This window comes from Macaca mulatta, chromosome 10, assembly GCF_049350105.2.
Source record: "Macaca mulatta isolate MMU2019108-1 chromosome 10, T2T-MMU8v2.0, whole genome shotgun sequence".
In the NCBI taxonomy this organism is placed as follows: domain Eukaryota; kingdom Metazoa; phylum Chordata; class Mammalia; order Primates; family Cercopithecidae; genus Macaca; species Macaca mulatta.
Window position 1 is genome coordinate 65,177,373 of NC_133415.1, and position 27,763 is coordinate 65,205,135.

Genomic DNA, 27,763 nt, shown 5'->3' on the forward strand with positions numbered 1-27,763 from the left:
GAGGGTTCTCACCCTCCACTCCTTGAAGTCTAGCCATGTGGGTGGGAGGCTGGAGCAGCCAGTGAGGACATTCAGCACAATGTGGGCAACCGGACAAGATGGATTTGAATTTATAAAGAATCTGCCTTCCTTCCTTCATGTTCCAAGCAAATGTTCCAGGTATTTAAGCCACATGCTGGGGAGGTAAGAGATAAGCCTCATGCTGGGGAGATAGGAAGATGGGACACAAATCTGGAAACTACCCATCAACAGAAGAACAGATAAATAAATTATGGCATAGTCATAAAATAAAATATGATACAACTAAGAAGATGAATGAGCCAAAATATGTGCAAGAAATGCATGAGTGTTACAGAGACAGTGTGGAGCTGAAGAATCCCGACACAAAATCAGAGTGCATGATTTTGTTTACAGGAAGAGCAAAAACTGGGGAAACTAAAGGGTGTTATTTTTAAGTCGAATTGTGGTTTCCCTGGGTTCGGGGACTAAGTATTCATGAGAAAGGGGAGAAGGGACATCTGGGGTGCTGGAAGGGATTCTGTTTCTGGATCTGGAAGTTGGTTTATGAAAATACGGGTGCCTGTAGTTTACGAAACTTCATCAAAATGAACACAGGATGCATGCACCTTCTGCAGTATGGGTGCTGTCAAGAAGTTTGTTAAAAGGAAGATCTTTCCTGTGGATCATATGAGGCAAAAAAAGGAAGATCCTTCCGTTTGGGTTGCAGAGATGGGGAAGAAACCCGAACAGGCTGGCTACAGGATCTGAAGTAGGAGACTACATTAATTTTTTAGCTTCCACTTTCATCAGCCTGCTCAAAGCAATGCCCCAAACAAATTATATATTCTATGTCCCTGCAACTTCATGAAATAGGGATCCGCACATAAAAACGTGTTCCCCTGAGAGCTCCAGGAAATGGGTTTCACACACATCCATCAAGACTGCAAAAGGGGCTAGGCGTGGTGGCTCATACCTGTAATTCCAGCACTTTGGGAGGCCAAGGCAGGTGGATCACCTGAGGCCAGGAGCTCGAGACCAGCCTGGCCATCTCCACTCAAAATACAAAAATTACCCAGGCTTGTAATTTTTGCCTATAATCCCAACTCGGGAGGCTGAGGCAGGAGAAATGCTTGAACCTGGGAGGCGGAAGTGGCAGTGAGCCAAGATGGCGCCACTGCACTCCAGCTTGGGCAACAGAGAGAGACTCCATCTCAAAAAAAAAAAAAAAAAGCAAAAGGTCTCCACTTCCTTATTAAAGGAAGATTTGAAAGCGTGCACACACACATACTCACACACACTCAATAGCCTCTAACGGTCATAATTTGTAGCCTGGGCTGAACCACAGCACTATTTCAGTCATTCCATCTGCCCATTTTGTGGCCTGCAAGCTCTACCCAGCCAGAATTCACCCTATGAGCCCCACTGAGCAGTAAGCAGTTATTTACTCCATCAATACTGACTGAACACCTGCCTCCATCCAGGGCCTGTGCTAGGTGTTTAATCTGGCAGTAATCATAGGAGGCAAGGAACACGATCCCCATTTTTACAGATGAAAAAGCTGAGATTCAGGGACATCAGAGCACTTATCCAAGGTTACAACCGGGTGGCAAACAGGGGAGCTGGAGTTCACCCCTATGCACAATTCCTTGCTAGAAATTGTAGCCTTGATTTTCCAGTTATCTAATATTGCATAATGAGGCACCCCAAAACAGTGGCATAAAACCGGAACAATGATTTGCTCATGGATCTGGGGGTTAACTGGGTTCCACTGGGCAGTTCTTGCTCAGGGACTCACATGTGTTTCCAGAGACATGCAGTGTCTGTGGCCCTCTCCAGAGATTCCTCGCTGGGAGTCCAGGCATCCCCGAGCATCTCTGTCTGGTCTCCCCACATGGGGACCTCGGGGAATCAGAACTTCTCACAAGGGGCAGAAGTCTGCAAGAAACCAGCAGAAGCCTAGAAAGTCATGCAGTGTCACTTCTGCCACATTGTGTTCATCGAGGCGGCCAAAATGGCCCACCCCAGCTCAGAAGGAGGGGACCTGGATCCCACCTCTTGATGGGAGGAGTAACAAAGAATTTGCAAATGTTTAAAACCACCACAACTGATAAGTTTTTCACAGAGGATATTGACCACGATGACTTTCTTCACATTTCCACTGTCTTCCTTCACTTCTGACGTGCACTTTAATGCCATATTTCCTACTTCTGAGTTTGGCCATGTCACTTGCTCTGGCCTGTGGGATGTTAGCCCAATGATGTGTTTCCCCTCTGCCATCACCATGGGGAAAATGTGCCTGGACCATGCCACTGGTCTGAAGGGGAGTGTCTCAGTTCATTTTCTGTTGCTTATAACAGAATATCTGAAACAGGGTAATTTATAAGAAGTGAAATTTATGTCTTACAGTTCTGGAGGCTGGGAAGTCAGGGGTCACGTCTGGTGAAATCCTTCTTGCCAGTGGGGACTCTCTGAAGAGTCTCGATACCGTACAGGACATTACGTGGTGAGGGAGCTGAGCATGCTGGCTCAGGCCTCTCTTCCTCTGCTTTTAAAGCCACCAGTTCCACTTCTACAATAACCCATCAATTCATTAATTCATCAACCCATGAATGAGCTCATCTATTTGTAAAGAGAAGAGCCCCAATCACCTCTTAAAGGCCCCACCTCTCAATACTGCCACATTGGGGATTGAGTATCCAACACATGAAATTTGGGGGATACACTCAAACCATAGCAGGGAGGGAAAGGAGATAGGAGACTGGAGGGGCAGGGCCCAGACAGCCTGAATTAGCAGATTCTCAGTCACACCGCAGGTCCATGAGCATAAATCAGTTAAGTTGCAGAGTTTTGAGATAGCTTGTGACTCAGTGTTTTTGTGGCTGTAAGTAATTTGGACACTGCCACTCAAAAAAGACATTGGAATCCAACTTCAGAGAAAATATTGGGAGATATGAGAAACCTTATAACTAATCATATGTCACAGAGTTATTCAAGATGAAGAAAATATAAACAGGAGACAATTTTAGATACCGGCCAAACTGGTCAGTGACATCTCAGAAAGTTTTTCAAGGTTCTGTGCCTATGCACCCCACCAAATGGACTTCTCCAAAGAGACTCCCACCAAAGCTATAACCAAGTCCTGCCCAGGGCTGTCTGCCTTGAACAACTCATTCATTCAGCTCATTGTGATGCTTCATTCCCAGGGCATGTTTGATGTGCATGTGTGTGCAAGTGTGTATTGAGCTTTATGTGTTGTGTGGGTATGAAAATGGGAGAGCATCTCTGAATGATTCTTTGTAATAAAGAAAAATGGAAATTCATCGTACACTGGTCAGTCATCTTGAACTCTGATACCGGCTCTTTAAAATAAAAAGGAAAGAAATTTTATTTTCTTTTTACTAAATTTTCTTTGGAAAAATTATTGCCTCTACATTCTTGGTTCATTTATTCCACCCCATTTCTTATGGGGCCTCCCCTTACCACCACCCCAATTTTATCCCCAAGAGACAATGGGAAGTAATCAATGAGAAGAGGCTGGAATCAGACATAGAGAGCTTTCAAGCTTGAAGGAATGTGAGAGGACACCTCATCCAACCCACCTGCTTCCCTGAGAGGCAGGGCTTGAACCAAGAGAGAGCAAGTCGTCTCCTGGTGACCACACAGTGAGGCTAAGAACCAGCTTGAAGTAGAGCTCAGGCCTCTTTCAAGAGCTTCCCTGGAAAACTGGTGAAGCCAACCAAAGCACAGCAACCATGGCTTTGCGTCATTCAGTTTTTCTTCTCTGGATTTCAGTTCATTCATCTCTAAAATGCATGCCCTGGGCCGGGCGCGGTGGCTCAAGCCTGTAATCCCAGCACTTTGGGAGGCCGAGACGGGCGGATCACGAGGTCAGGAGATCGAGACCATCCTGGCTAACACGGTGAAACCCCGTCTCTATTAAGAAATACAAAAAACTAGCCGGGCAAGGTGGCGGGCGCCTGTAGTCCCAGCTACTCAGGAGGCTGAGGCCGGAGAATGGCGTAAACCCGGGAGGCGGAGCTTGCAGTGAGCTGAGATCCGGCCACTGCACTCCAGCCTGGGTGACAGAGCGAGACTCCGTCTCAAAAAAAAAAAAAAAAAATGCATGCCCTGGATTAAATGAGTTTCAAAGCCCTGTCTAGCTCTTTGATTTTTTTTTTCTTTTTTTTTTTTTAAAGTAATTTAAAGAGGAGGGCAGGAACACTAAATCTCTCTCAACAAGACACCTGGAACCAAGCAGACCCATTTCCAAACCTCAGCTCCATGACCTTGTGCTGTTATGCAAGTCACTTAACTTCTCTTCCCCTAAGTGACCCAGGAGGCAGAGAAAGTACCTACTGTGTCCACACATAATTCAAAGGCACCAAGGGATTTTTTTCCAACATAATTTGCTATATGGCAGTTATATTTATTAGAGACATACCTTCCTGAATACCTCATGTAAATCCCAGCTCAATTAAGTCCAGGCCAACCTTTCCATAGTAACAACACAAAGCATGGTGGGTTTCCCTTTTACCAGCTGAGAACAGCCCCATCTTGGACAAGTTTCAGCAAAGCTCACAGACCAGTCTATCTTAATGCCTTTGAAATTATGAGATTCCCAACTCTCTTTAATCTCTTGGTATTCTATTTCATATTTGGGTTGTAAAGTGAGACTTTATTTTTATTTTATATTAAACTATTTCAGAATCACATAATTCGAATTTACATAAAAATAACCACAGTTGTGTATAATAATGTTGAAAAATACACATCAAACTAGTCATTGTGGAGAAACACCCAGAACTTGATTCATCTATCTTGCACTTGATTTATGGTTTAGCATAGTTTTACTTTTTAAGTTTTTAATTACATGGGTTGGAAGTAGGGGGAAGCACCACCACCTTTCTAAGGCCAAAACCTCAGCAGGTTTTCACCCTCCCCATGGAAATAGAGCTAATTTCAGAAGTAGTAGTGACAAGAAATAAGATAATACATGTTAAGCCCTGAATGCCTTTTATTGTTGTCACTGAGCTAACTTTCCTTTTCTTCGTTAACTTTTAAATACTGATCTGTTTTTAGGATTATAAATATCCAAGGGAAACAGAGACCATCTGGACTCATCCCTCCATTGTGGAGGGGTACCCCAAGAACCTTTGGAGAGGCAAGGATGGCATTGCGGATCTGGGCACCACATTCTCTTATCCTCCAAACCACTTCCCATGGCACAACACCACAAGCCCACCCAAGCACACCATCCCCTATCCACATATGTGTGGCCTTGGGATAACTTTAGACTTGGAATAAAAAGTGGCACCACTGGGAAATGCAAATGGTGGCTTTCCTTCTTCCCTGGGCCGTTTCTCCCTTTGAGTCTGTTTAAGGACCTATTAGGCTGTGGCTTGGACAGACACTGAGATGAAGCCCTCAATTCCATGGATCAGGGTTTGTTTCTAGGTCCTTGTTCACTGTCCCTTCATTGATGTCATAGAGCCACCTCCATCTTGATGTTCACCATCAGGGTTTGGAGGAGTCTGGGGTTACACATTTCAAGATGGGGAGAAACCCTAAATCTTTCTGGCAACTCCAGCCATTTTCCACCCAACCTTCTTTTCCAGAATAAAATAGGGCCAGCATGGAGTCCACCCCATAGCAGGTGGTTCCAGGTCTCAGAACATGTAAGGATGACCACCAGAGTTCTGGCTTCAGTCTACAAAGCCTGGCCCCAGTCTCCAGCCTTCTGCCACTGACCCCCTTTCTCCATCTTCACTGGTCTTGTTCTGTTCCTGGAATTCATCATGCTCTGTGAGCCACAGGGCACTTGCACATGCTGTTTCCTCTGCCTGGAATGGTCTCATCTCTGCCCTATCTCAGGGACCTCTCACTCATTCCTCTGATCTTGTTCCTCAGGAAGTCTGTCCTAAGCCCCTACAAGTCTATGAAGAGTCCCTCAGCTTTCCCTCCTGAGCCCTCACTGTGTGTGTAGCTAGGCACTACACTGGGAGTTCCCTGAGGATGGGAGGTGTATTAATCCATTCTCACGCTGCTAGAACCCAGAACTACCTGGGACTCAGTAGTTTAAAAAGGAAAGAGGTTGAATTGACTCACAGTTCCGCAGGGCTAGCAAGCCCTCAGGAAACAAAACAATGGCAGAAGGGACAGCAAACATGTCTTTCTTCACATGGCAGCATGAAGGAGAAGAATGAGAGCCAAGTGAAGGGGGAAGCCCCTTATAAAACCATCAGATCTCACAAGAACTTACTCACTATCATGAAGATAGCATGGGGAACCCATTCCCATGATTCGGTTACCTCTCACAAGGTCCCTCCCACCACATGTGGGGATTATGGGAACTACAATTCAAGATGAGATTTGGGTGGGGACACAGCCAAACCATGTCAGGAGGTGTCCATTTTGCTCAGTCTTTCATCCCTTACTCTCAGCACAGGGCCAAGAAGGTACATTAGGTAGTAGTTGCTTGGTAATTACCACAGAATGAACGAATAAAGGAATGCTTATGGGCTCAAAACATCAATGTGTTTTCCCTTTTCCTCATGCAAAGAGCAGAATTCCACAAAAAGGGGATGGCCAAAGCAGGAGGTACTGTCCCTGGACTGCCTTCCCAACTCCAGACTTCTCAAGCTCCCCAAAGACCCTTCTGAATCCCACCCATAACTGCACTCTGGAGGCACCCCTATAAAGGTCTGATGTTTTTCTGTCATCTCAAGACTTCAGAGGAGACCCCACACCAGGCCCTGCCCACAGTAGGCTCCAGTCCTGCTTTGCAGGCCTCGGGGGCTCCAGTGAGAAACTTGCCCAGCTGAAAAGCTATGGAGTCCCTTTGCCTAAAAACTATGCTTAGTACCTGGGGACGGGATCAGTCATCCACAGCCTCAGCATCACGCAATATGCCCAGGTAACAAACCTGCACATCTGAATCTAAAATAAAAGTTGAATTTTTTTTTTCCAAAAAAGAAAAAACTTGCTTCAGCTTTGCTCCTTTCTTTATTGATGAGGAGAAAAAGAAAGCACGGGCTCTACTCCCTGCCAGCTGAGATCCCCACCAATACGAGCAGTTCTCCAGGAACAAGCATGAAATCCTGCAGAAAAACTCACCTTTGTCCCACTTCATCTCCTCAGGCTACAAAACAACAGCAAAGGCGCTTTGAGACAGGGCACTTTCTGATTAGTCCTTTAAGGGAAAACCTTTCCTCAGCAGGAAATGATGTTCCAGAGGCTGCTGGACAGAAACATAGAAACAACTATAATCCAACTGCCCCTGAGTAAGCCACGCAGTCCCTCAACACAGCATGTTCCTCAGTTTCTCATGCCCCCCCATCTCTGTGGCCACTCCAGGATACCCCACCAAGAGCCTGCGGGAACACCTCCCAGGGCCCCTTTCCAGCCCGTTCCAGATCTCATCCTGGGCTTTGGGAGCCTTCAGCTGTTTCCAAGAGTTAACTAAACATCAATTTAATTACACTGCTGGGCTGTATAAATATTATGCTCTACAAAATGGTACCAAGCAGATATTTTTAGGAGGTCACAGATGTTTCTTGTGATTAGCCTAGCTACAGGTCTGGAAGAATTTTTTTTTTTTTTCCTTCAAAGAAAAATCAGTGAGGATTCTCAGCTGTCATTTGGGGATAGTTCCCGACATGGTTAAGCGCTGTGCTTGTTAACGGCACACCTGGGAGACTTCGTTTTTGTCTCCTCTGCCCTGTGGCTGTCAGCTTCCCTCTGAAACCCAGCAAGTGGGGCCCAAAGTCCAGAATCATGGAGCAGGTGAACCAGTGACCCAGACGCCAAATCCCAGCAAGGGTTGTTTATCTACCTCTGGACTTGCCCTGTCTCTTGATTCAGCCACAAACATTTATAAAGCACCAGCTGTGTGCAAGACACCACACTGTAGCTGCCACTGCAAACTTGGATAAGACACTAACTAATATTAAGTGACAAAATGAGACTTCCGTTCCCACAGGTATACAAGAGGGCTCACAGCAACACTATTTAAAATCACCCTAAACTGGAAACAATCAAATACAATGGAACACTGCTCAGCAATAAAACAAATGAACAGTAACTGTGCACAACAGTGTGGATGAATCTCAGACACTGAATTCTGAGTGGAAGGCTCCAGACACAGCGGAGTGTGCACTGCACGGTCCCATTTATATAAAGCACAAAAGTAGGCAAAACTAAAGTCTATGGCGTTAGAGTCAAAATAGTGGTTATCCTGGAGGCAATAGTAACTAGAACGGCGTGTGAGTGAGGATTCCTGGGGCGCCAGTCACACCCTATTTCAAGAACCAGATGTTGTGTTGGTTACACGGGTGTGTTCCATCTGGGAAAGTTTGTGAGCTGCACACTTAGAATGTGTAGACTTATTCCTATGTATGTTATTCTTCAATTTAAAAAATGCATTTAAAAATAAGTAAATAGGCCAGGTGCGGTGTCTCACACCTGTAATCCCAGCACTTTGGGAGGCGAGGTGGGTGGCTCACCTGAGGTCAGGAGTTCGGGACCACCCTGGCCAACATGGCAAAACCCAGTGTCTACTAAAAATACAAAAATTAGCTGGGTGTGGTGGTGCACACCTGTAGTTCTTTAGAAGGCTGAGGCAAGAGAATCGCTTGAACCCGGGAGGTGGAGGTGGCAGTGAGTCAAGATCGTGCCACTGCATTCCAGCCTGGGTGACAGAACAAGACTCCATCTCAAAATAAAATGAAAATTAATAAAACAATAAAGTAAATAAAAGCAACTTGCCCAATGGGGCAAGATCCAGCCCCAAGCAGTCTACTTCCAGAGTTCGAGTTCTAACTGCCGTGTCCTGGTGCCCCTTCAAATGCAAGCGCTGCTGGAGATCGCCAGTACTCAGCACGTGCTCTGATCCTTCTCTGGACCTCATCAACAGAGTCTGCTGCACCTGACTTCCAACTGCTGGAGAGCTTTCTCTCAAATGCCCAGACCCCACTCTGCTTGCATGAGAGGCAGACCAAAGAAGCCAGGGAACCAAAAACCCCTGTCCCAGGAGCAGCCCTGTATTTGTGAGAGTTCTCTTAGAGGGACAAAACTATATATATTTTTAGGAGTTTACTAAGTATTAACTTACATGATTACAAGGTCCCACAAGCTGCAAAGCAAGGAGAGCCAGTCCGAGTCCCAAAACTGAAGAACTTGGAGTAAGATGTTTGAGGGCAGGAAGCATCCAACACGGGAGAAAGATGTAGGCTGGGAGGCTAGGCCCATCTTGCCTTTTCATGTTTTTCTGTCTCCTTTATATTTGCTGGAAGCTGATTAGATTTTGCTCACCAGATTAAGAGTGGATCTGCCTTCCCCAGCCCACTGACTCAAATGTTAATCTCTTTTAGCAACACCCTCACAGATACACCCAGGATTAATTTTTTTGTATATATACTTTAAGTTCTAGGGTGCATGTGCACAACGTGCAGGTTTGTTACATATGTATACATGTGCCATGTTGGTGTGCTGCACCCATTAACTTGTCATTTACATTAGGTATATCTCCTCATGCTATCCCTCCCCTCTCCCCCCACCCTACAACAGGCCCCGGTGTGTGATGTTCCCCTTCCTGTGTCCAAGTGTTCTCATTGTTCAGTTCCCACCTATGAGTGAGAACATTCGGTGTTTGGTTTTCTGTTCTTGCGATAGTTTGCTGAGAATGATGGTTTCCAGCTGCATCCATGTGCCTACAAATGACATGAACTCATCCTTTTATATGGTTGCATAGTATTCCATGGTGTATATGTGCCACATTTTCTTAATCCATTCTGTCATTGATGGACATTTGGGTTGGTTCCAAGTCTTTGCTATTGTGAATAGTGTCACAATAAACATACATGTTCATGTGTCTTTATAGCAGCATGATTTATAATCCTTTGGGTATATACCCAGTAATGGGATGGCTGGGTCAAGTGGTATTTCTAGTTCTAGGTCCTCAAGGAATTGCCACACTGTCTTCCATGATGGTTGAACTAGCTTACAGTCTCACCATCAGTGTAAAAGTGTTCCTATTTCCCCACATCCTCTCCAGCACCTGTTGTTTCCTGACTTTTTAATGATCGCCATTCTAACTGGTGTTAGATGGTATCTCATTGTGGTTTTGATTTGCATTACTCTGATGGCCAGTGATGCTGAGCATTTTTTCACGTGTCTGTTGGCTGCATAAATGTCTTCTTTTGAGAAGTGTCTGTTCATATCCTTTGACCACTTTTGGATGGGGTTGTTTTTTTCTTGTAAATTTGTTTGAGTTCTTTGTAGGTTCTGAATATTAGCCCTTTGTCAGATGAGTAGATTGCAAAAATTTTCTACCATTCTGTAGGTTGCCTGTTCACTCTGATGGTAGTTTCTTTTGGTGTGCAGAAGCTCTTTAGTTTAATTAGATCCCATTTGTCAATTTTGGCTTTTGGTGCCATTGCTTTTGGTGTTTTAGACATGAAGTCCTTGCCCATGCCTATGTCCTGAGTGGTATTGCTTAGGTTTCCTTCTATGGTTTTTATGGTTTTAGATCTAACATTTGAGTCTCTAATCCACCTTGAATTAATTTTTGTATAAGGTATAAGGAAGGGATCCAGTTTCAGCTTTCTACTTGTGGCTAGCCAGTTTCCCCAGCACCATTTATTAAATAGGGAATCCTTTCCCCATTTCTTGTTTTTGTCAGGTTTGTCAAAGATCAGATGGTTGTAGATCTGTGATATTATTTCTGAGGGCTCTGTTCTGTTCCATTGGTCTATATCTCTGTTTTGGTACCAGTATCATGCTGTTTTGGCTACTGTAGCCTTGTAGTATAGTTTGAAGTCAGGTAGTGTGATGCCTCCAGCTTTGTTCTTTTTGCTTAGGATTGTCTTGGCAATGCGGGTTCTTTTTTGGTTCCATATGAACTTTAAAGTAGTTTTTTCCAGTTCTGTGAAGAAAGTCATTGGTAGTTTAATGGGGATAGTGTTGAATCTATAAATTACCTTGGGCAGTATGACCATTTTCACGTTATTGATTCTTCCTATCCATGAGCATGGAATGTTCTTCCATTTGTTTGTGTCCTCTTTTATTTCATTGAGCAGTGGTTTGTAGTTCTCACAAAGGTCCTTTGAAGAGGTCCTTCACATCCCTTGTAAATTGGATTCCTAGGTATTTTATACTCTTTGAAGCAATTGTGAATGGGAGTTCACTCATTGTTTGTCTCTCTGTCTGTTATTGGTGTATAAGAATGCTTGTGATTTTTGCACATTGATTTTATATCCTGAGACTTTGCTGAAGCTGCTTATCAGCTTCAGGAGATTTTGGGCTGAGATGATGGGGTTTTCTGAATATACAATCATGTCATCTGCAAACAGGGACAATTTGACTTCCTCTTTTCCTAACTGAATACCTTTTATTTCTTTCTTCTGCCTGATTGCCCTGGCCAGAACTTCCAACACTATGTTAAATAGGAGTGGTGAGAGAGGGCATCCCTGTCTTGTGCCTTTTCATGTGTCTGTTGGCTGCATAAGTTTTCAAAGGGAATGCTTCCAGTTTTTGCCCATTCAGTATGATATTGGCTGTGGGTTTGTCATAAATAGCTCTTATTATTTTGAGATATGTTCCATCAATACCAAATTTATTGAGAGTTTTTAGCATGAAGGGCTGTTGAATTTTGTCAAAGGCCTTTTCTGCATCTATTGAGATAATCATGTGCATTTTGTCTTTGGTTCTGTTTATATGCTGGATTATGTTTATTGATTTGCGTATGTTGAACCAGCCTTGCATCCCAGGGATGAAGCCCACTTTATCATGGTGGATAAGCTTTTTGATTTGCTGCTGGATTCAGTTTGCCAGTATTTTATTGAGGATTTTTGCATTGATGTTCATCAGGAATATTGATCTAAAATTCTCTTTTTTGTTGTTGTGTCTCTGCCAGGTTTTGGTATCAGGATGATGTTGGCCTCATAAAATGAGTTAGGGAGGATTCCCTCTTTTTCTATTGATTGGAATAGTTTCAGAAGGAATGGTACCAGCTCCTCCTTGTACCTCTGGTAGAATTCAGCTGTGAATCCGTCTGGTCCTGGACTTTTTTTGCAGTAGGCTATTAATGATTGCCTCAATTTCAGAGCCTATTATTAGTCTATTCAGGGATTCCACTTCTTCCTGGTTTAGTCTTGGGAGAGTGTATGTGTCCAGGAATTTACAGGATTAATACTTTGTATCCCTCAATCCAATCAAGTTGACACTCAGTATTTACCATCACAAGCACTCAACCAAACACTGATGGGATTTAGTTTAAAAACTCTGCAACTCCCTCTTTCCTTGGGCTGGATAACACTGAGTGGTGTTCTGCCCTGTCTCCCTGAACTGCTCTGTGGGGTTGAGCCCCTCAAAAATGACGTGCTCAATAATATGCCCTGTATCACCTTTCTTTCCCTCCCTGTCCCACTGCCCCACTCTCCAAGGGGTATTTCCTGGAATCACCTCACAAATCCACAGCTGGCAGTTGCATATTTGCCCCAGGGCCTGCCACTGGAGCGTGAGGTTCAGGAAGCCCCTTCTCAGAGAGGCCTTCCCTGGCCACCCAGGTCCCTTTAGCCACATTCTTTTCCTTTCTCAAGTGTCTTCTCTGGTTATTTGTTTGCTGTCTATGGCTTGTTTCCCCACAACCCACCCACAACCCTCATCTGGAAAGACAAGCTGCAGGAGAAGAGAAACCTCAGCTTGCTTGCCACCAGCTCCTCAAACCAGGAGTGATTTCCAAAATGTTTCATAACCATATGGCAAAGGAAAAAAATCCATCAGAATGGGTCACTGAAAAACCGGAATGGTGTTTGACCAATCAGAACCAATCCTGGCTTCATATATCCCAGCTTACTATCAGCCCTGCCAAAAGTAATTCACTCCTAAAACATCATCAGTGCTCAAAAAATATTTTTTAGACAAATAGATTAATTGCTCAGTCAGTCAGTGAACAGATGAAACTAGCAATTCATGACTAAAAATCCAAGATCTTCCCTAACTTAAAACCTGAATAAAAACCTTGCCATCTTTGGTGGTGCTGTCCTGGTTCTTGTGCCAAAACACACGTGAACAGATCCACCCATGGGAGCTGAGACAGTCCTACTTCCCTGTTTCTTGTTTGGAGAATGGAAAAAATCACCTGCAAAATCGTGAGGTCCCTAAGAGTTGCCCTAGGATCCAGAATCTCAGTCTCGTCTCCATGCAGCCAGGCTCACCTCACTGAGACTCCCACAGGGGCCGTGAGCCATTTGCTCCATCCTTCCTAGGGCACAGTGTGCATCAAACCCTGTTCAGAGACAAAAGAGGTGGGATCTCTGGGAGAGCTCTTTTAGCCCAACCTCTGCCAGTAACCCCTTCTAGTAGCCTTGCCTAGACGTGCCTTTAATCTCTGAACCTCAGATTCCTGCTGTCAGGATTATCTTCCAGTGGTCATCTTCTTGGGTGGAGGGAAAGGGCTCCATTCACCATTGCATCCCAATGCTTAGCACAGAGCCTGGCACATAGAAGATGCACAATCAACAGCTAAATGAATGAACTGTTCAACCAATGAAATGATAACATTTCAATTCTAGATGGCATTAGGTTCTTACAGTGCCCAGGTCTTGTGCTCAGTGAGAGCTTCCCATGTACCACCCACTGACTGAGCGATGCAGGTCCCTTGGAAGGTGTGAAGCAGGTTGCAAACAGAGAATGAAGGGCTACTTTCCAGGGATGTCCAGCATATAAGCTGACACACTCTCACCTCCGAGCTGTCCCTGGAAGGAGCCCTTCACTTCAGCACCAGGTGTCCATGGTCATCACCTGGGCCTGATTTCCCTCCTCCCACCCTTTGGCAGAGAAACAGAAAGACAGGTAAGTGTCGGTTTTATGGGTTTTATTAACACCTACATAAAACCGGTGGGGGGTCGGGGGGTGACAGTTTCCCAGAAAAGAGTTTCCTTAACCTCTAACAGAAAAGTGATACAAATCCTTCATCAGAGTAGGTTTTCTGTCTCCTTCAAGCAATGAATGGAATATTCCTGGTTGTAGATAAACTGAAGATTCTTGTTAGGAGACCTAGGACCCCACTGTGAGCCTTCCACTCTCCTATCCCAATTTCTGATGGTGGCAGAAAGAACTAATTTTGTAGTTCTCTCTGTTGAGTCCCAATTTAGAGCTAGGACTCTGTCCCAGATCAGACAACTCTTAGTGTCCCAGAGGGAAAGAACCTCATGCCTGTCACGGTCTGGGGCCCCTCACATCATAACACTCTCTGCCGGGCCATGGGCAGATAGAAGCCTGCAAGGACAGGAGAGTCAGAAGAAGTGATGGGCTCAGGCACTCCAACCCGCACCTTCTCCTGTCCCGTCAGTATCCCAGCTTAGCTCCTGGCTCCTGGAATACTGAAGACTGGCAGGACTGCTTGCTCACACAATGAGGAAAAATAAATCCTGCCTCCAAGGAAGAGGGGTTCATGTTGCATCCTTCAATTGTAAAGTTGCCCCTTGTGAGATTTTTCCTACAGAGCATGGCCAAATGTGAGAAAAGTTTCAGTTGGGCAAGTCAAGTCAACCTCTTACTCTTCAGGAGGGCATTACTTGAAGGAGAGATCTATGTTCAAATCACAAGGTGGAGAATCACATCTGGGGTTGGCTTCCATCCCTGTGAAAAGATAAAAAACCACAAAGGGAGGTAGGGCATGTACAACATGTACAGTGATGCTTGTGTGCACATATCTGCAAGAAAACACAAGAAGCTGGTAGCTGTATGTGTCTTTGGGGAAGAAAATTGGGGAAAGCAGTCAGGAGAAGTATAAAGAACTGATTTTTCTCTGTATACCCTTTTCTATTATTTTGATTTTTTTTCCACGTGCATTTTTTCTAATTTCAGGCTTTTGTCTATTCATTCAACAAATATTTTGAGAATCTAGTGTAGGTGCCAGGGATTGAGAGAACGAAGTAAAGTGAAAGCAGGCAACAGGCAAGGGTCCTGACTGATCTCTGCCCTCAAGACTCACAGGTCTTGAGAGGTCAGAGGGAGCCATGTCACCTGTCATCCAAACTGCGCCTCTTCTGAAGAAGGAGATTCCACTAACTGAGCATCAAGACTGCAGGGCAAACTGGGAATGTCTTAGACAAGCCAGGGCATTTGTGTGGCCCAAATAGAACCACACCCATACAAAGGCAGAACACAGAGCTGGGAAAAAAACCACACCCATACAAAGGCAGAACACAAATTGTGGGAGAGAAAGACAACAGCTCAATCAAGGCAGTTTCCTGGAGGACGACCTTGAGGACACGCATGGAATGTAGATGGTGGAGGCGGGGGAGTTGGTAGGATTGTGGCCTCCAAGAAAATCCTACACCTCAGTCTTCAGGACTGTGGCTAGGATGAGATGTCACACCCATGAATACATTATTTGTCTTAGTGTGGGCTCTATCACAAAGTATCATAGACAGGCGGCTTAAACAACAGACTTATTTCTCATCATAGGAAGCTGGCAAGTCCAAGATCAGGGTGCCAGTCTGGTGAAGGCCCTCTTCCTGGCGTACAGATGGCCACCTACTTGCTACATCCTCATATGGCAGAGAGAGTAAGAAAGCGGACAGGGGATGGAGAGAGAGAGGAGAGAGAGAGAACGAGCGCTCTGGTCTCTTCCTCTTATAAAAACACTGATATGGTTTGGTTCTGTGTCCTCACCAAATCTCATGTCAAACTGGAATCCCCAGTGTTGGAGGTGGGGACAGGTGGGAGGTGATTGGGTCATGGGAGTGGCTCCTTCATGAATGGCTTAGCGCCATCCCCTTGGTGCTGTTCTTTTGATGGGGATCTCACAAGATCTGGTTGTTTTAAGTGTGTAAAACCTCCCCTGCCCAAGTCTTGCTCCTTCTTTGGCCATGTGAAGTGCTACTCCCCCTTTACCTTCTGCCATGATTGTAAGTTTCCTGAGACCTCCTCAGAAGCGGAGCAGATGCCAGCATCATGCTTCCTAGACAGCCTGCAGAACCATGAGCCAATTAAACCTCTTTCTTTATAAATTACCCAGTCTCAGGTGTTTCATATAGCAATGTGACAACAGACTAATACAGACGCTAATCTTGTCATGGGGGAATCACTTTTGTGACTTCATCTAACCCAAATTACTTCCCAAAGGCGCCACCTCCAAATACCATCACATTGGGGTTCAAGGCTTTGGCATATGAATCTGGGGTGACACATTCACTCCACAGCATTACCTTACATGGCAGAAGGAATTTTGCAGACATAATTAAGGTTATTAATTCATTCACGTTAAAATAGGGAGCTTACCATGAATTATCTGAGTGGCCCAGTATAATCACATGAGTCCTTTCATGAAGAGGCAGAAGATGAAGACAGAAGAATTCAAAGAGATTCAAAGCCTGAGAAAGGCTCAACACACCGTTGCTGGCTTTGCGGATGGAGGAGCCATGTGGCCAGTCTCAAGTTGCTGAGAGCATTCTGGGCTGATAGCAAACAGTCCTATCACCACAGGAAGGTGAATTCTGCTACAACCTGAATGAGCTTGGAGAAGATTCTCCCCTCAAGCCCCCAGAGAAGAGCCCAGAGTGGCCAACACCTTGAGGTCAGCCATGGGAGCTGAGACTACAGCCCAGACTACCTGGAATTCTGGCTTCCAGAAGCTGCGAGTTAATGAATGGGTGTTGTTTCAAGCCGCTTAATGTGTGGTAATCTGTTACACAGCCATAGAACACTGACAGGCGAAGAGTAAGACCATGTATGGTAGGAAGCCATGGTCATGAGCCCAAATACCCACAGGGGCCCTGCAAGACTGGCCCAGCCCAAGGAAATTGCAGCCACCAACTCTCAGCCTCAGAGCCAGGGAGGCCAAGCGGGAAGGAGTGGGGCCTGGGTCTATCTGGAGAACCCACTCGCTCCACACCCGCAGCTGTTGCCTGGCAGGAATACAGTTTCAGTGTATCCAGATGACCCAATTTTTAAAGAGAATACAGAAATCCAATTTTTTATATACATTGTCCTAATTCAAACTTTACTAACACTGTGTTGGTCCACCTTGTATAGACCAAACAAAACACAGATGTGTGTTTTGAGACACATGTGACCTTCCAGGGCACCGGTCGAGTAGAGGAGAAAAAGCAGGAAAGTCCCCAGAGGCGGTGGGGAGCCAGTCTAAGTGCCTGCCCCTTCCTCTCAGCCAGTGGAGAAGAGACTCACATGCATGGGAAGCCGACTTCCAGCCAGGAGCTCTGTCGGGCTGCCCGAGTGAGGGCTCCCCAGCAATCCACTGTCAAGAGGGCTCCTGGTCCCATTTAAAGATGAAGAAGCTTGGGCAAGAGGCGGTTCAGTACCCACCTGTGGTCAGACAGGTGTAAAATGGTGATGCTGGGCTCAAACTTCCGCTTCTGATTCCAGAATCAGAGTCCTTCCAGCAGCTTCCCGTGGCATCCAGCATCGAGCGTTTTCTTGAGATTGAAAGAGGTTTGCGGTCACGTTTCTGAGGCCTGGGCTTTCCACTCCTCACTTGTTGACCACCTTTCTCTCCCTACTCCAGGCTCCTGCACCTCCATCTCTCCAGCCCCTGCCCCATGGCTGCCCTTCCCCACAGCCCTTCCTCACCCCCTGCATCCCAGCCTCTCCGATTCCATTCTCACTGCTTGCTTGTAGCTCAGGCTCTCACTTTCCCAGTTCCAAATTCTTGAGGAAGGAATTGAGTTAGTTCAGGTCACTTTTTTTGTCCCAAGTCAGAATAGGTCCTAGGTCAGATGCCAGCCCAGGCATGAGCCTGCATGACCCCTCTGCCCACTCTCCTGCCTCTAAGCGACCTCTATCTCAGGACCAAACAGCAGAGGCTACGATTAACACATGGTATGAGCAAGTATCCCAGGTAGTAGGGGCTTAGGTGAGCCATTTCTCTTAAAAAGTAATGTGGCACGGCCGGGCATGACGGCTCAAGCCTGTAATCCCAGTACTTTGGGAAGCTGAGGCGGGCGGATCACCTGAGGTCAGGAGTTCAAGACCAGCTTGGCCAACATGGTGAAATCGCGTCTCTACTAAAAATACAAAAATGAGCTGGGTTTGGTGGCAGGCGCCTGTAATCCCAGTTACTAGGGAGGCTGAGGCAGGAGAATTGCTTGAACCTGGGAGGTGGAGGTTGCAGTTAGCAGAGGTCACGCCATTGCACTCCAGCCTGGGGCACAACAGCGAGACTTTGTCACAAAAAACTAAAGAAGAAGAGAAAAGGAATGTGGCACAATGGCACCCCAAACACCTGCCGGCTCCATGTCTGACACTCAAACATGGTTGAATGGGAGTGGCCTGGGCCAGTGGAGCTGAGTGCTCACAACAGAGCTCAGAATCCACTGGAAGCCTCTGAGACATTCACAGGCTGGGGGCACTGACAGGAACAAGATGCAGATCACCCCTTTAATGACGCACGTGAGAGAAGAAGCCAGGATGTGCACTAGGTCCATGCCCATCCCCTTAGCAATGTCTAACCCTGGAGTAAAGCACTCTCAGGACAAATGGTCTCTTCCTTTCCCACAGAGAGGATGATATTTGGTAAGCAACAAGTTCTCACTCTGCCTTTGTCTAATATGAAATGGAGGAAGGCCTCTGCAGAACTATCCAAATCAGTCAGGAGCTGAACACTAAACCAAGACGAGGTGAGAGGGCTCATCTTGCTGAGAGAAGGGGAGAGTTGAGGATCCTTCCTCTTCAGGAACACAGCCACACAAAAGCCTTATTTCTAAGGGAGGGTGGCAGGTTCTTAAAAACAACGCAATTAGCTTATATGACACATAATAAACTGCATGTGTTTATATGCAGTGCACAAGATGATGCTTTGACCTGGGAAAACATCACCACAATTAAGATAATGAATATACCCACTACCCCCAAGTTTCCTCATGACATTTGTCATAATCCTTCCCCATTTCCCCATGCTCTTGTTTCTTGGCAACCACTAATCTTTTTTTTTTTTTTCTGTCACTACAGTTTACATTTTCCAGTATTTAATATAAATCGAATCGTATGGTATGTGCTCAGTCTTCTCTGGCTTCTTTCACTCAGCATAATTATTTTGTCATTTATCGACATTGTTGTTTGTGTGTACGCCAATCATTTCTTCCTTTTCGTGGTTAAGTAATATTCCATGGTATGACACCGCACCATTTGTCCACCCATTCACCTGTTGATGAACATGTGGCTTGTTTCCAGTTTAGGACTACTCCCAACACAGCTGCCATGAACAGTCACATGCATGCGAGTGTTTATTTTATACATTTACATATGCTTTCTTATCTCTTGACAAGATACCCAAGAACAGAATGGCGGGATCATTCGGTAGGCATGTATTTGAGCACGGCAGTTGTGATGAAACTGCCGCCCAGGTTTCAGAGCGTCCACACTGTGCAGGTGTTTGAGCATGGCAGTTGTGATGAAACATTCCTCTAGGTTTCGGCGTGTCCGCGCTGTGTATATTTAGCCCACAAGTTAAAAGTACACACAAACCACATGTGAGCCAAGAACACACACACGCTCACCCACAAGGAGTTGCATCAGCTGCATCGGACTTCATTCTGTTCTCCCAGACAACATGTGAAGGGAGCTTCCGGAGGGGAAATCTCCCAGGCTGCCCTCTGATTTTGTAAAATGTTCAACACACAAGCTCCTGACAGCATGGATACTTTAGAGATGGCTCACACAGGGCTGTGGAATCTGGCTCTGGGAGATCCTTTAACTAATGGCACCATCTCATTGGCCTAGAATAGAATAGTTAGAGTCAATACTGAGGGCTTTGGCATGAAGTGAAGCAGAGCTGGAATTCTCTAAGGGTGGTGCCATCAGCGTCACCTGGGAACTTGTTAGAAATGTGCATTCTCTCCAGCCCAGATCTCCTGAGTAGAAGCTCTGAGATGGAGCCCATCAATCCAGACTTTAACCAACCTTCCAGGCGATTCTGATGCATGCTCCAGTTAAGAACCACTGGCCTAGAACACCTCCCAAGCCCTTCAAGTATCCTGGAATTGAAACCATCAGAAGTTATAATACACCAAGAGCACCATCCCCTCTGTTGCCTGGGTTCCACCCACAGACCTGGGGTGCCCAATTTGCTTAGCTCCCCACAATCTCATAGTAAACTTTCCTCATGGAATCAAGTTACCATGCGGAATGCACACCTGCGCAATGATGGTTATCACTTCTTTCTCCAAAACATTAAACTTTTTTTAAAAAAGGGGAAAATGTCTCAAGAACACCATCATTGGAGTATTTAATTCCAATGATCATAATCACCCATCTCTCTACATGTGGCTCTCACCCTGGCATAAATGGAGCATAAAGAGCATAAATGAAGCTAAAAAAAAAAAAAAAAAAAAAAAAAAAAGAAAGAAAGAAAGAAAAAGACAAAGATTCTAATTGATGCACTGCAACACTTTTTACTGCTTCAGAACCCTCCCTGAAAATTTACCCATCTGCAGGAAAATCAATTAAACTTGAATAGGAAGAATTTGAGTAAAAATATTGGATACTTTTTACTTTAATCTTCAGATTAAGCATGATTTCCACTCGACATTATCATCGAAGAGAAGTTCTTCCTTGGTATTTTTGCATGCTTAAAATTTAGCCCAGTCTTTGAAAACCCTTTCCAGCTTCTGGCTAAGCAGAACCTTGCCACTCACTTTGAACTTGCCAGCAAGGAAAGCCTTCTGTGGGTTCATTTTGCCCAAAACCAGCTCCATAAAGACGGGCTCCGGGATTGTAAAGACAGTGTCTGCTGGGAGCCTGGCAGGTCCCGGATACATGTCCCCAGAACCATTCTTCAGATCAATGGTCCACTGCAGAATGATCTTCCCATCTTTGGTGATGTCCAGCTGAAAGATGGCATTGACTTTCTTGACCAATTGAGCTCCCACTTCCCTGATGTGAAGCCTAATGTCCTCAAACACCGAGAAGCTCTCGAGTTCTGACAGCTCTAGAGGATGTGGCATGGCAGGTTCTGGAACTGAACCCAGAACCTCGAATTGGCCAGCCAGAGGTCCATCCTCTGCTTTGATCTTGGGTTGATGGCCACTTCTCTTCCACATCTTCCTGTGCTAGTCCCCGGACCTTGCCATCTGGTCCATGAGCAGCTGTGACCAGATTAATACCCACAGGTCAGATTGTGACGTCAAAGGTAAGGCCAAGTGGAGACTGAAGCTGGTGTGTGTGCTAGCATCTTATTGGCCAAACAAATGCTAACGTGTGACATCAGATAAGGGCTCAGACAGGCCATTGTGAGGCAGATCCACACACACACCCCCCTCCCAAACCAATCAGGGATGTTGGTCCTGCAAGCCCAAAAGGTCTGCCCGCTGCAATGGGGATAAGGGAAACTGGCCCCAGAAGCTTCTTTGGTGACATGAACTCTGTCTTTCCAATGCAGACATCTCCTCGGTGAAACCCTAAGTGAGACAGAAGTTATTCTTATTCCTCTAAAAGTGGGTAATACTTAAGTCCCATTAAGTGGGTAATACTTAAGTTAAGGTAATACTACAGATCCTGACACTGAATTTGGCTTTATCTGGCTGCTGGTAGAAAGGGAAATGCTTTTAGGCCAGAGTAATCAATTGGAGAAGGAATCAGCCCAGGGGCCTGCATCAGAAACTTTCCAGAAGCACAGTGAGACACACACAGAGAGAGTAAATGTCCCTAAGATCAGAAGATGCTGCCAGTCTCCTCTGATAATTACACATAATAGTATAGCCCTTACGCTGGGCCAAGGTGCAGAGTTCTAAGTACTGCACATTTAACTCTCATTACAACCCCCTATGATAGGTAACTTTTGTTTTTTTTGAGACAAGGTCTCGCTCGGTCACCCAGGCTGCATGACAGTGGTGCGATCTCTGCTCACTGCAGCCTCCGCCTCCTGGGTTCATTTGATCCTCCCACCTCAGTCTCCCAAGTAGCTGGGAATACAGGCAAGTGCCACCACACCTTGCTAATTTTTGTACTTTTTGTAGAAATGGGGTTTCACCATGTTGCCCAGGTTGGTCTCAAACTCCTGGGCTAAAGTGATCCACCTGCCTCGGCCTCCCAGATAGGTATTCTTTTTATCCCCATTTTACAAATAAGGAAACTGAGGAGAGAAATGAAGTAACTTGCCCAATGTCATACAGTTAGCAAGTAGTGTAGCCAGATTTGAAGAGAGGCAGAATGACTCCAAAGTCCACCTGTTTATTTCTTTACCTTTTATTCTGAAATAATTTCAGCCTTATAAAAAGTTTGCAAAAATAGTACCTGTTTAACCTGCTCCCAGCTTTCCCAAAAACTAACATCTTCTATAACCACAATACAGTGATCTAATCTGAGAAATTCACATTGGTTCATGACTACTAAATAATCTACAGACCATATGAGGCCATATCCATCTGGTTTCAGGTCTCCCTAGTGCCTCGCAGTCTGGGACGGCTCTTCGGTCTTTGTCCATCGTTACCTTGACACTTGAATACTGGCCAGTTATTCTCCAAAATGTCCCTTCTTTGAAGACTGCCTGATGCTTTCTCCTGGTTAGGTGGAGGTTATGCCTTTGGGACAAGAATACCACAAAGGTGACCTGTGCTTTTCCCACCGTGCCATAGCAGAGGTTCATGATGTTACGTCCCATTTCTGTCGATGTCGTCCTTGATCACTTGGCTAAAGCGGCTCCTTCAGGCTTCTGTACTGCGGAGTTGCTGTTTTTCCCTTTGTGATTAACATCTTTGGGGGAGGAGCCTCGAGACCTTGCAAATGGCCTGTTTTGCATCATCCTCTGGCCCACTTCTGTCGCATCCATCCATGGCCCACCCCTGCAGCAATCAGTGTGATGTAGGCCTAGCAGTCGTTTTCTATGTTTCTTACTCCCTTGAGGTTTAATAACTGGAATTCTGCTCTAAGGGAAAGCACCCTCTTCTCTCCCGTTTCTTTATTTGTTCAATCATTTATTTATCTCAGCATGAATTTGTGGGTATTTGTTTATTCTGCGGGTCATCATCTATTATTATCATTGTTTATTTTCTTGCTAAATTGTCTCAGATTTGGCCATAGGGAGCTTCATCAAGTTGGAGCCTGTATCTTTCCTACACCAAACTGCTCTTACGTGTAAGCAAAGTTCCATTATATGGAGTTGCTGGAAACTTTGTCCTTTCTGGGAATTATGCAGAAGAATGAAAAAGGCTTCAAAGTACATTTGCAAAGATGGATGAGCTGGTGTTATCAATGTCGAGCAGTTAAACAAAGCCCTGTCTTCCAAAACCATGTTCTTGCCATGAGGTCACCAGGTATGGACAACATCAGCACAGCGATTTTAAAATGAGGAGGGCAAGAGTTCCCTAGCAAGTTCACTATAAGCAGCCAACAGAGAACTGAGCCCCACCACTGCCCATATCTCATTTTCCTCAAGGACAGCGTTGTCCCCTCTAAATTACTCAGGCAGGTCCCCAATGGGGCTTTCATTCTCCTGCCACAGTGTGTCAGAGGGGAACGCAGTTCCACAGCTCATACATAAGAATCCAAAACACACCAGGACTCGAGGGAGCACTTCCCCAATGACATTGTTTAGAATTGTCCGCCAATAGAAATCATAAAAGTAGACACAATGTCTAGTCAGTTTTATTATTTAAATTCTCAACAGGTACCGCTGCCTTGTTATCTGCACCGTGGCAGGCTGCTTCTCCTACCTTGACTGCCACGCCATGGGCGTCTTGAAAACACGCCGCCTCTAAGTGGACACAATCTTCCTCTGCCTTGTTGAGATTCTTTCCCCTTTGGTTGCCATTCAGACCCAAGAATCTGGTCCTGGCAGATTTGTAGCTTTTCGTTTCTGAATTCTTCAAATGCTTTAAAGGAATGTGAGAGGCATAGAGATCTGTTCCCTAAAAAATACAAATAAATTAAAATTTAAAAATAAAAAATTGCAAAGCCATTTTATTAAGTAGGCTGCTTTTAGCTTCAAGTAACAACCACTACCATAAAAATTAATGATGGTTCAATTCAGTGGTCCCAGAGTGGGGTCCCCAAGCCTGTGGCATCAACTCCACCTAGGGATTCTTTGGAAATGCACATTCTCAGGCCCCACACCAGATCTGCTGAATCAAAAACTCTGGGGATGGGACCCTGCTGTATTCATCAGGATTCTCCAAAGAAAAAAGAACCAATATGACATAGAGAGAGAGAGAGATAAAAGGAGTTATTATAGGAACTGGGTCACATGGTTTTGGAGGTCAAGAAGTCCCACATGCAAACGAGGGACACAGCCAGGGGGTGTAATTCATTCCAGGTCCGAAGGCCTGGACTGGAGGACGATGGGGGTTGGTGTAAGTCCTGAAGACCAGGAGCCCAGATGTCCAAAGGCAGGAGAAAATCCACCTATCAGGCCTGTAGAGAGGGTGAGTTCCACCTTCCCTGACTTTTTATCCTATGAAGACCCTCAGTAGATGGGATGATGCCTCCCACATTGGGGAGGGCCATCTGCCTTACTCAGTTCACCAATTCAAATGTGGTCCCCTCTTTCTAGAAATACTTCCATGGACACTCTCTGAAATAATGTTTTACCCCTGGTCTGGGGATCCCATGGCCCAGTCAAGTTGACACATAAAGTGAACCATCATGCCAGCAATCAGAGTTATAACAAGCCCTCCATGGTCTGAATATTGGGTTTTTCAGTGTCTTGGAGAGGTCAGCCAAGATCTCTGTGCTGTGTCCACTCTTGCATTCTACCGTCCTCAGTGTGTTGCCTTTGGTCCCCAGCTTGTCACTTCACATCTGCTGGGCTGCCATGGCTCCTTCCATCACATCCTCACAAGACAGCATCCTAAGCCAAAGGGACAAAAAAAGGCCTCTCCTTGGACCTATCGCTTACCAGAAAGAAAAGGTACCAAGGCCTCCACTGGTCTCATTGGCAAGGACTGAATCACATGCCCATCAAGATTCACACCCCTGGGCAGGGCTCCCCATCCCTTGGACAGAATTGGAGTTGGGGTAACAGGAAAGAAAAGGGTGTTACACAGCGACAAATGCCCACCACAGGTACCCACAGCCTCTTCCCTTGCTCCTTGGAAGGCCACAAGGAGAAACCCCATCATTTTAGAGAGCTTTGGTGTCATTACATTTCAATAATCAAAGGTCATTTCCCCTTTTGCCAGCCTCCTCATTGGCAACAAAATGTGCCTGGGGGCTTTCTTTCTGAAAGTTTACAGATCCATCTCCCACCTGCCAACCCAGCACCTGGGCAGTTGTATTCACTCACAGGTGTCGGGATGGCAGATGGGTCTAACAGAATGGGGGAAGGGGATTAAGAAGTGTCACCCAGCCCCATCCCCTGCATGGGAACAAATCTATGTTACCAAGTTTACCCTTGCCCTGGGGCCTCAGACAAGGTGCCTGCACCTGGCTGTCAGATGCAGTGAGGGGAGAAGGAAAGGACTTTCACCTTTTACTTTATGTATTCTGCTTTTGTTTGTAATGAGCATGCACTCACTCTGTGGTTTTTTAATTGAATACAATTTTTCCAAAAGTTTTAGGCACATTTTGCAAAGTTGAAAGATTTCTACAGTGAACACTCAAATATTCACCAATATCTTATCGTTGCATTATATTGCACTTGTTTGAAGCTCTCCATCTTATTTTTATCTTATTTTTCTGTTTCAAAGTAAATTAAAGGTATCAGTAGACCCCAAACACTTGAGCATGCAAAGCATTTACTACAGTTCAATATTTGTTTAGTTTTTAATATAAAATTTACACACAAAGCAATGCACAAATCTTAAGTGTACATTTGCTGAGAGTGGACCAATGCACACACCTGAATATAGCACATTTTAGTACTAAGTATCTGAACGTCATGTGGCCCACAGCCCCCAGTTGCCTTGAGCATGGAGCCATCTGCAGTGTGTGGAGAAGCATGAACAAGCAGGAGGTGGGGTTTCTTCTTCACTCATCAGGTGGAAGGCTGCTTCCTGGCAGCATGGGGCTGTCACCATGAGTCCCTGGAGGAAGGCCTGAAAGCGTCTCTGTCAAAGACCCAAAGACCAGAGGCATAAACCAGGATCTCCACATGGAGAAGACATCACACCTTCTGCGCGTCGACAAAGATGGGAAATCAACTTTTATGAACACCTCTGAAGGCTAAAATCTTTGTTCTGTGGGCCATCTGGTTTCCAGTAGGACCATCACCCACTTCCCTGGCCCCTGCTGAGTCCAGCCACATTTTTAACAATGCTGGGGTCTGGCCTGGGTCCCAGAAATACTCACAGGATTGATGGTTCAATTGTGGGTTGGTAAGTACCAATCATGCCCAACATAATGAGCTGGAGCCTGCATGGGATACAGAGAAGGGCAGACACATGATCCCTGCTCCCAGAAACTCAGAACATGGGCAAGAGAAGATGCACACAAGTTTAAAAATCCAACTATGAGAAGAGATGATAATAACTGCTTAGGGAAGAAGACAGTGAGGTAGCATGTCAGGATCCCCATTCTGCACACTCAACAGCCAGCAGCCTCCTGTCTGAAACTTACATCATTTCCTGGAATCTTTTTTGTACGCCCCAGACAGAGAACCTGAGATATGAATTCAAAGTAGTTTATTTGTGAGATGAAGTTGGGGGAATGCAGAAGTGAGATGGAGAAGGGAAACCAGCCAATAGAGGGTGTGTACTCAAGAAGTTACCCTGGGCCACTGGAGTTTAATCTTGCAGGAAAACTCTAGGAAACTCATGTAAGACAAGTTAACCCCACTCCCATGAGGGACAGAGGAGCTGGGACTTATCCACCCACTCCATCAGCCACTGCTCCCAGGACATTAATTCCAGCATACAGAGATGGGAACAAGGCAGGTGTCAATGGCCAGAGAAAGCCCTGGGGCAAGTGCAGCCAGCTGGGAGCCAGGCTGTGGGCACCACTGTGTTGGGGGCAGGGTATGGGTGGTGTATCAGTAATGCCTGCCATACCCAAGGATCACCAAAATCTGCTTTAGGATGGCATGTCTCTGGCCCCATTACATCAGAAAATAAATGGACTCAAACAGCATATAGCAGGAAGACACAAAAGACTACATACCATTTGCTTCCGTTTCTATGAAGTTCTAGAAGCAGCAAACTAATCTATAATGATAGAAGGCAGAAGGCAGATTCAAGGTTGCCTGGGACAGAGGGTTGGGGGATTTTCAGGGACTTTCTAGTATAATGGGAATGTCCTATAGCTTGACTGCAGTGACGGCAGCAACAGGAAACCTGTTCAGAGGCAGTGGTGAACAATTTTTTTGTATTTCATATGGCTTCAGGGAATGGCATGTATTACTGTGAGTGAGGCTCTTATCGAAGTAGAATTTCACCTCTTACTCTGTTGATGCAAAGACTGTGATAGGTCAAATTACAGGTCTTAATCCATTACACCTGTAGTAGGATTATTCATCCATAACCTTTCCATGGCTTCACTGTAAGTGGAGCAAAATTCGCCACCCTTATGAAGGTGGCTGTGTCCATGGGGTTTGCTTTGGCTGGCGGGATGTTATCGGACGTGATGTAAGCAGAGGCTTGAAATGTCCTTGTGCAGTGGGGCTTTCATGCTTGTGCTTCTGCCATGGCCATGACAAGATCGTGCCCTAGGGAGCTGCTGGTCCAGGGAGGATGAGACATGCGTGGAGCTGACCTAAATCAGCCAAGCAGGAAATTACCATGTAGACCCATGAGAATAAATTCTGCTCATTTTAATCCTCTGAGTTTTTAAGTGGTTTGTTACTCAGCATTACTGTGGCCCTAACTGACTGTGG

The 27,763-nt window shown here is 45.5% G+C and overlaps 1 protein-coding gene and 1 long non-coding RNA gene across 2 annotated transcripts; one reads left to right on the forward strand and one right to left on the reverse strand.

Annotated features, from left to right (window-relative positions):
- SCP2D1-AS1 (SCP2D1 antisense RNA 1) lies at positions 1-25,505 on the forward strand. The gene is made up of 3 exons (XR_013400144.1): positions 1-183; positions 5,080-5,161; positions 24,742-25,505. It is a non-coding gene; the product is annotated as an SCP2D1 antisense RNA 1 (long non-coding RNA).
- SCP2D1 (SCP2 sterol binding domain containing 1) lies at positions 20,399-21,151 on the reverse strand. Its single transcript, NM_001193890.2, is given in 1 exon segment — positions 20,399-21,151. A coding segment is annotated over 1 exon segment (471 nt). The 5' UTR covers positions 21,063-21,151; the 3' UTR covers positions 20,399-20,591.
- Positions 25,506-27,763: the final 2,258 nt, after the last annotated feature.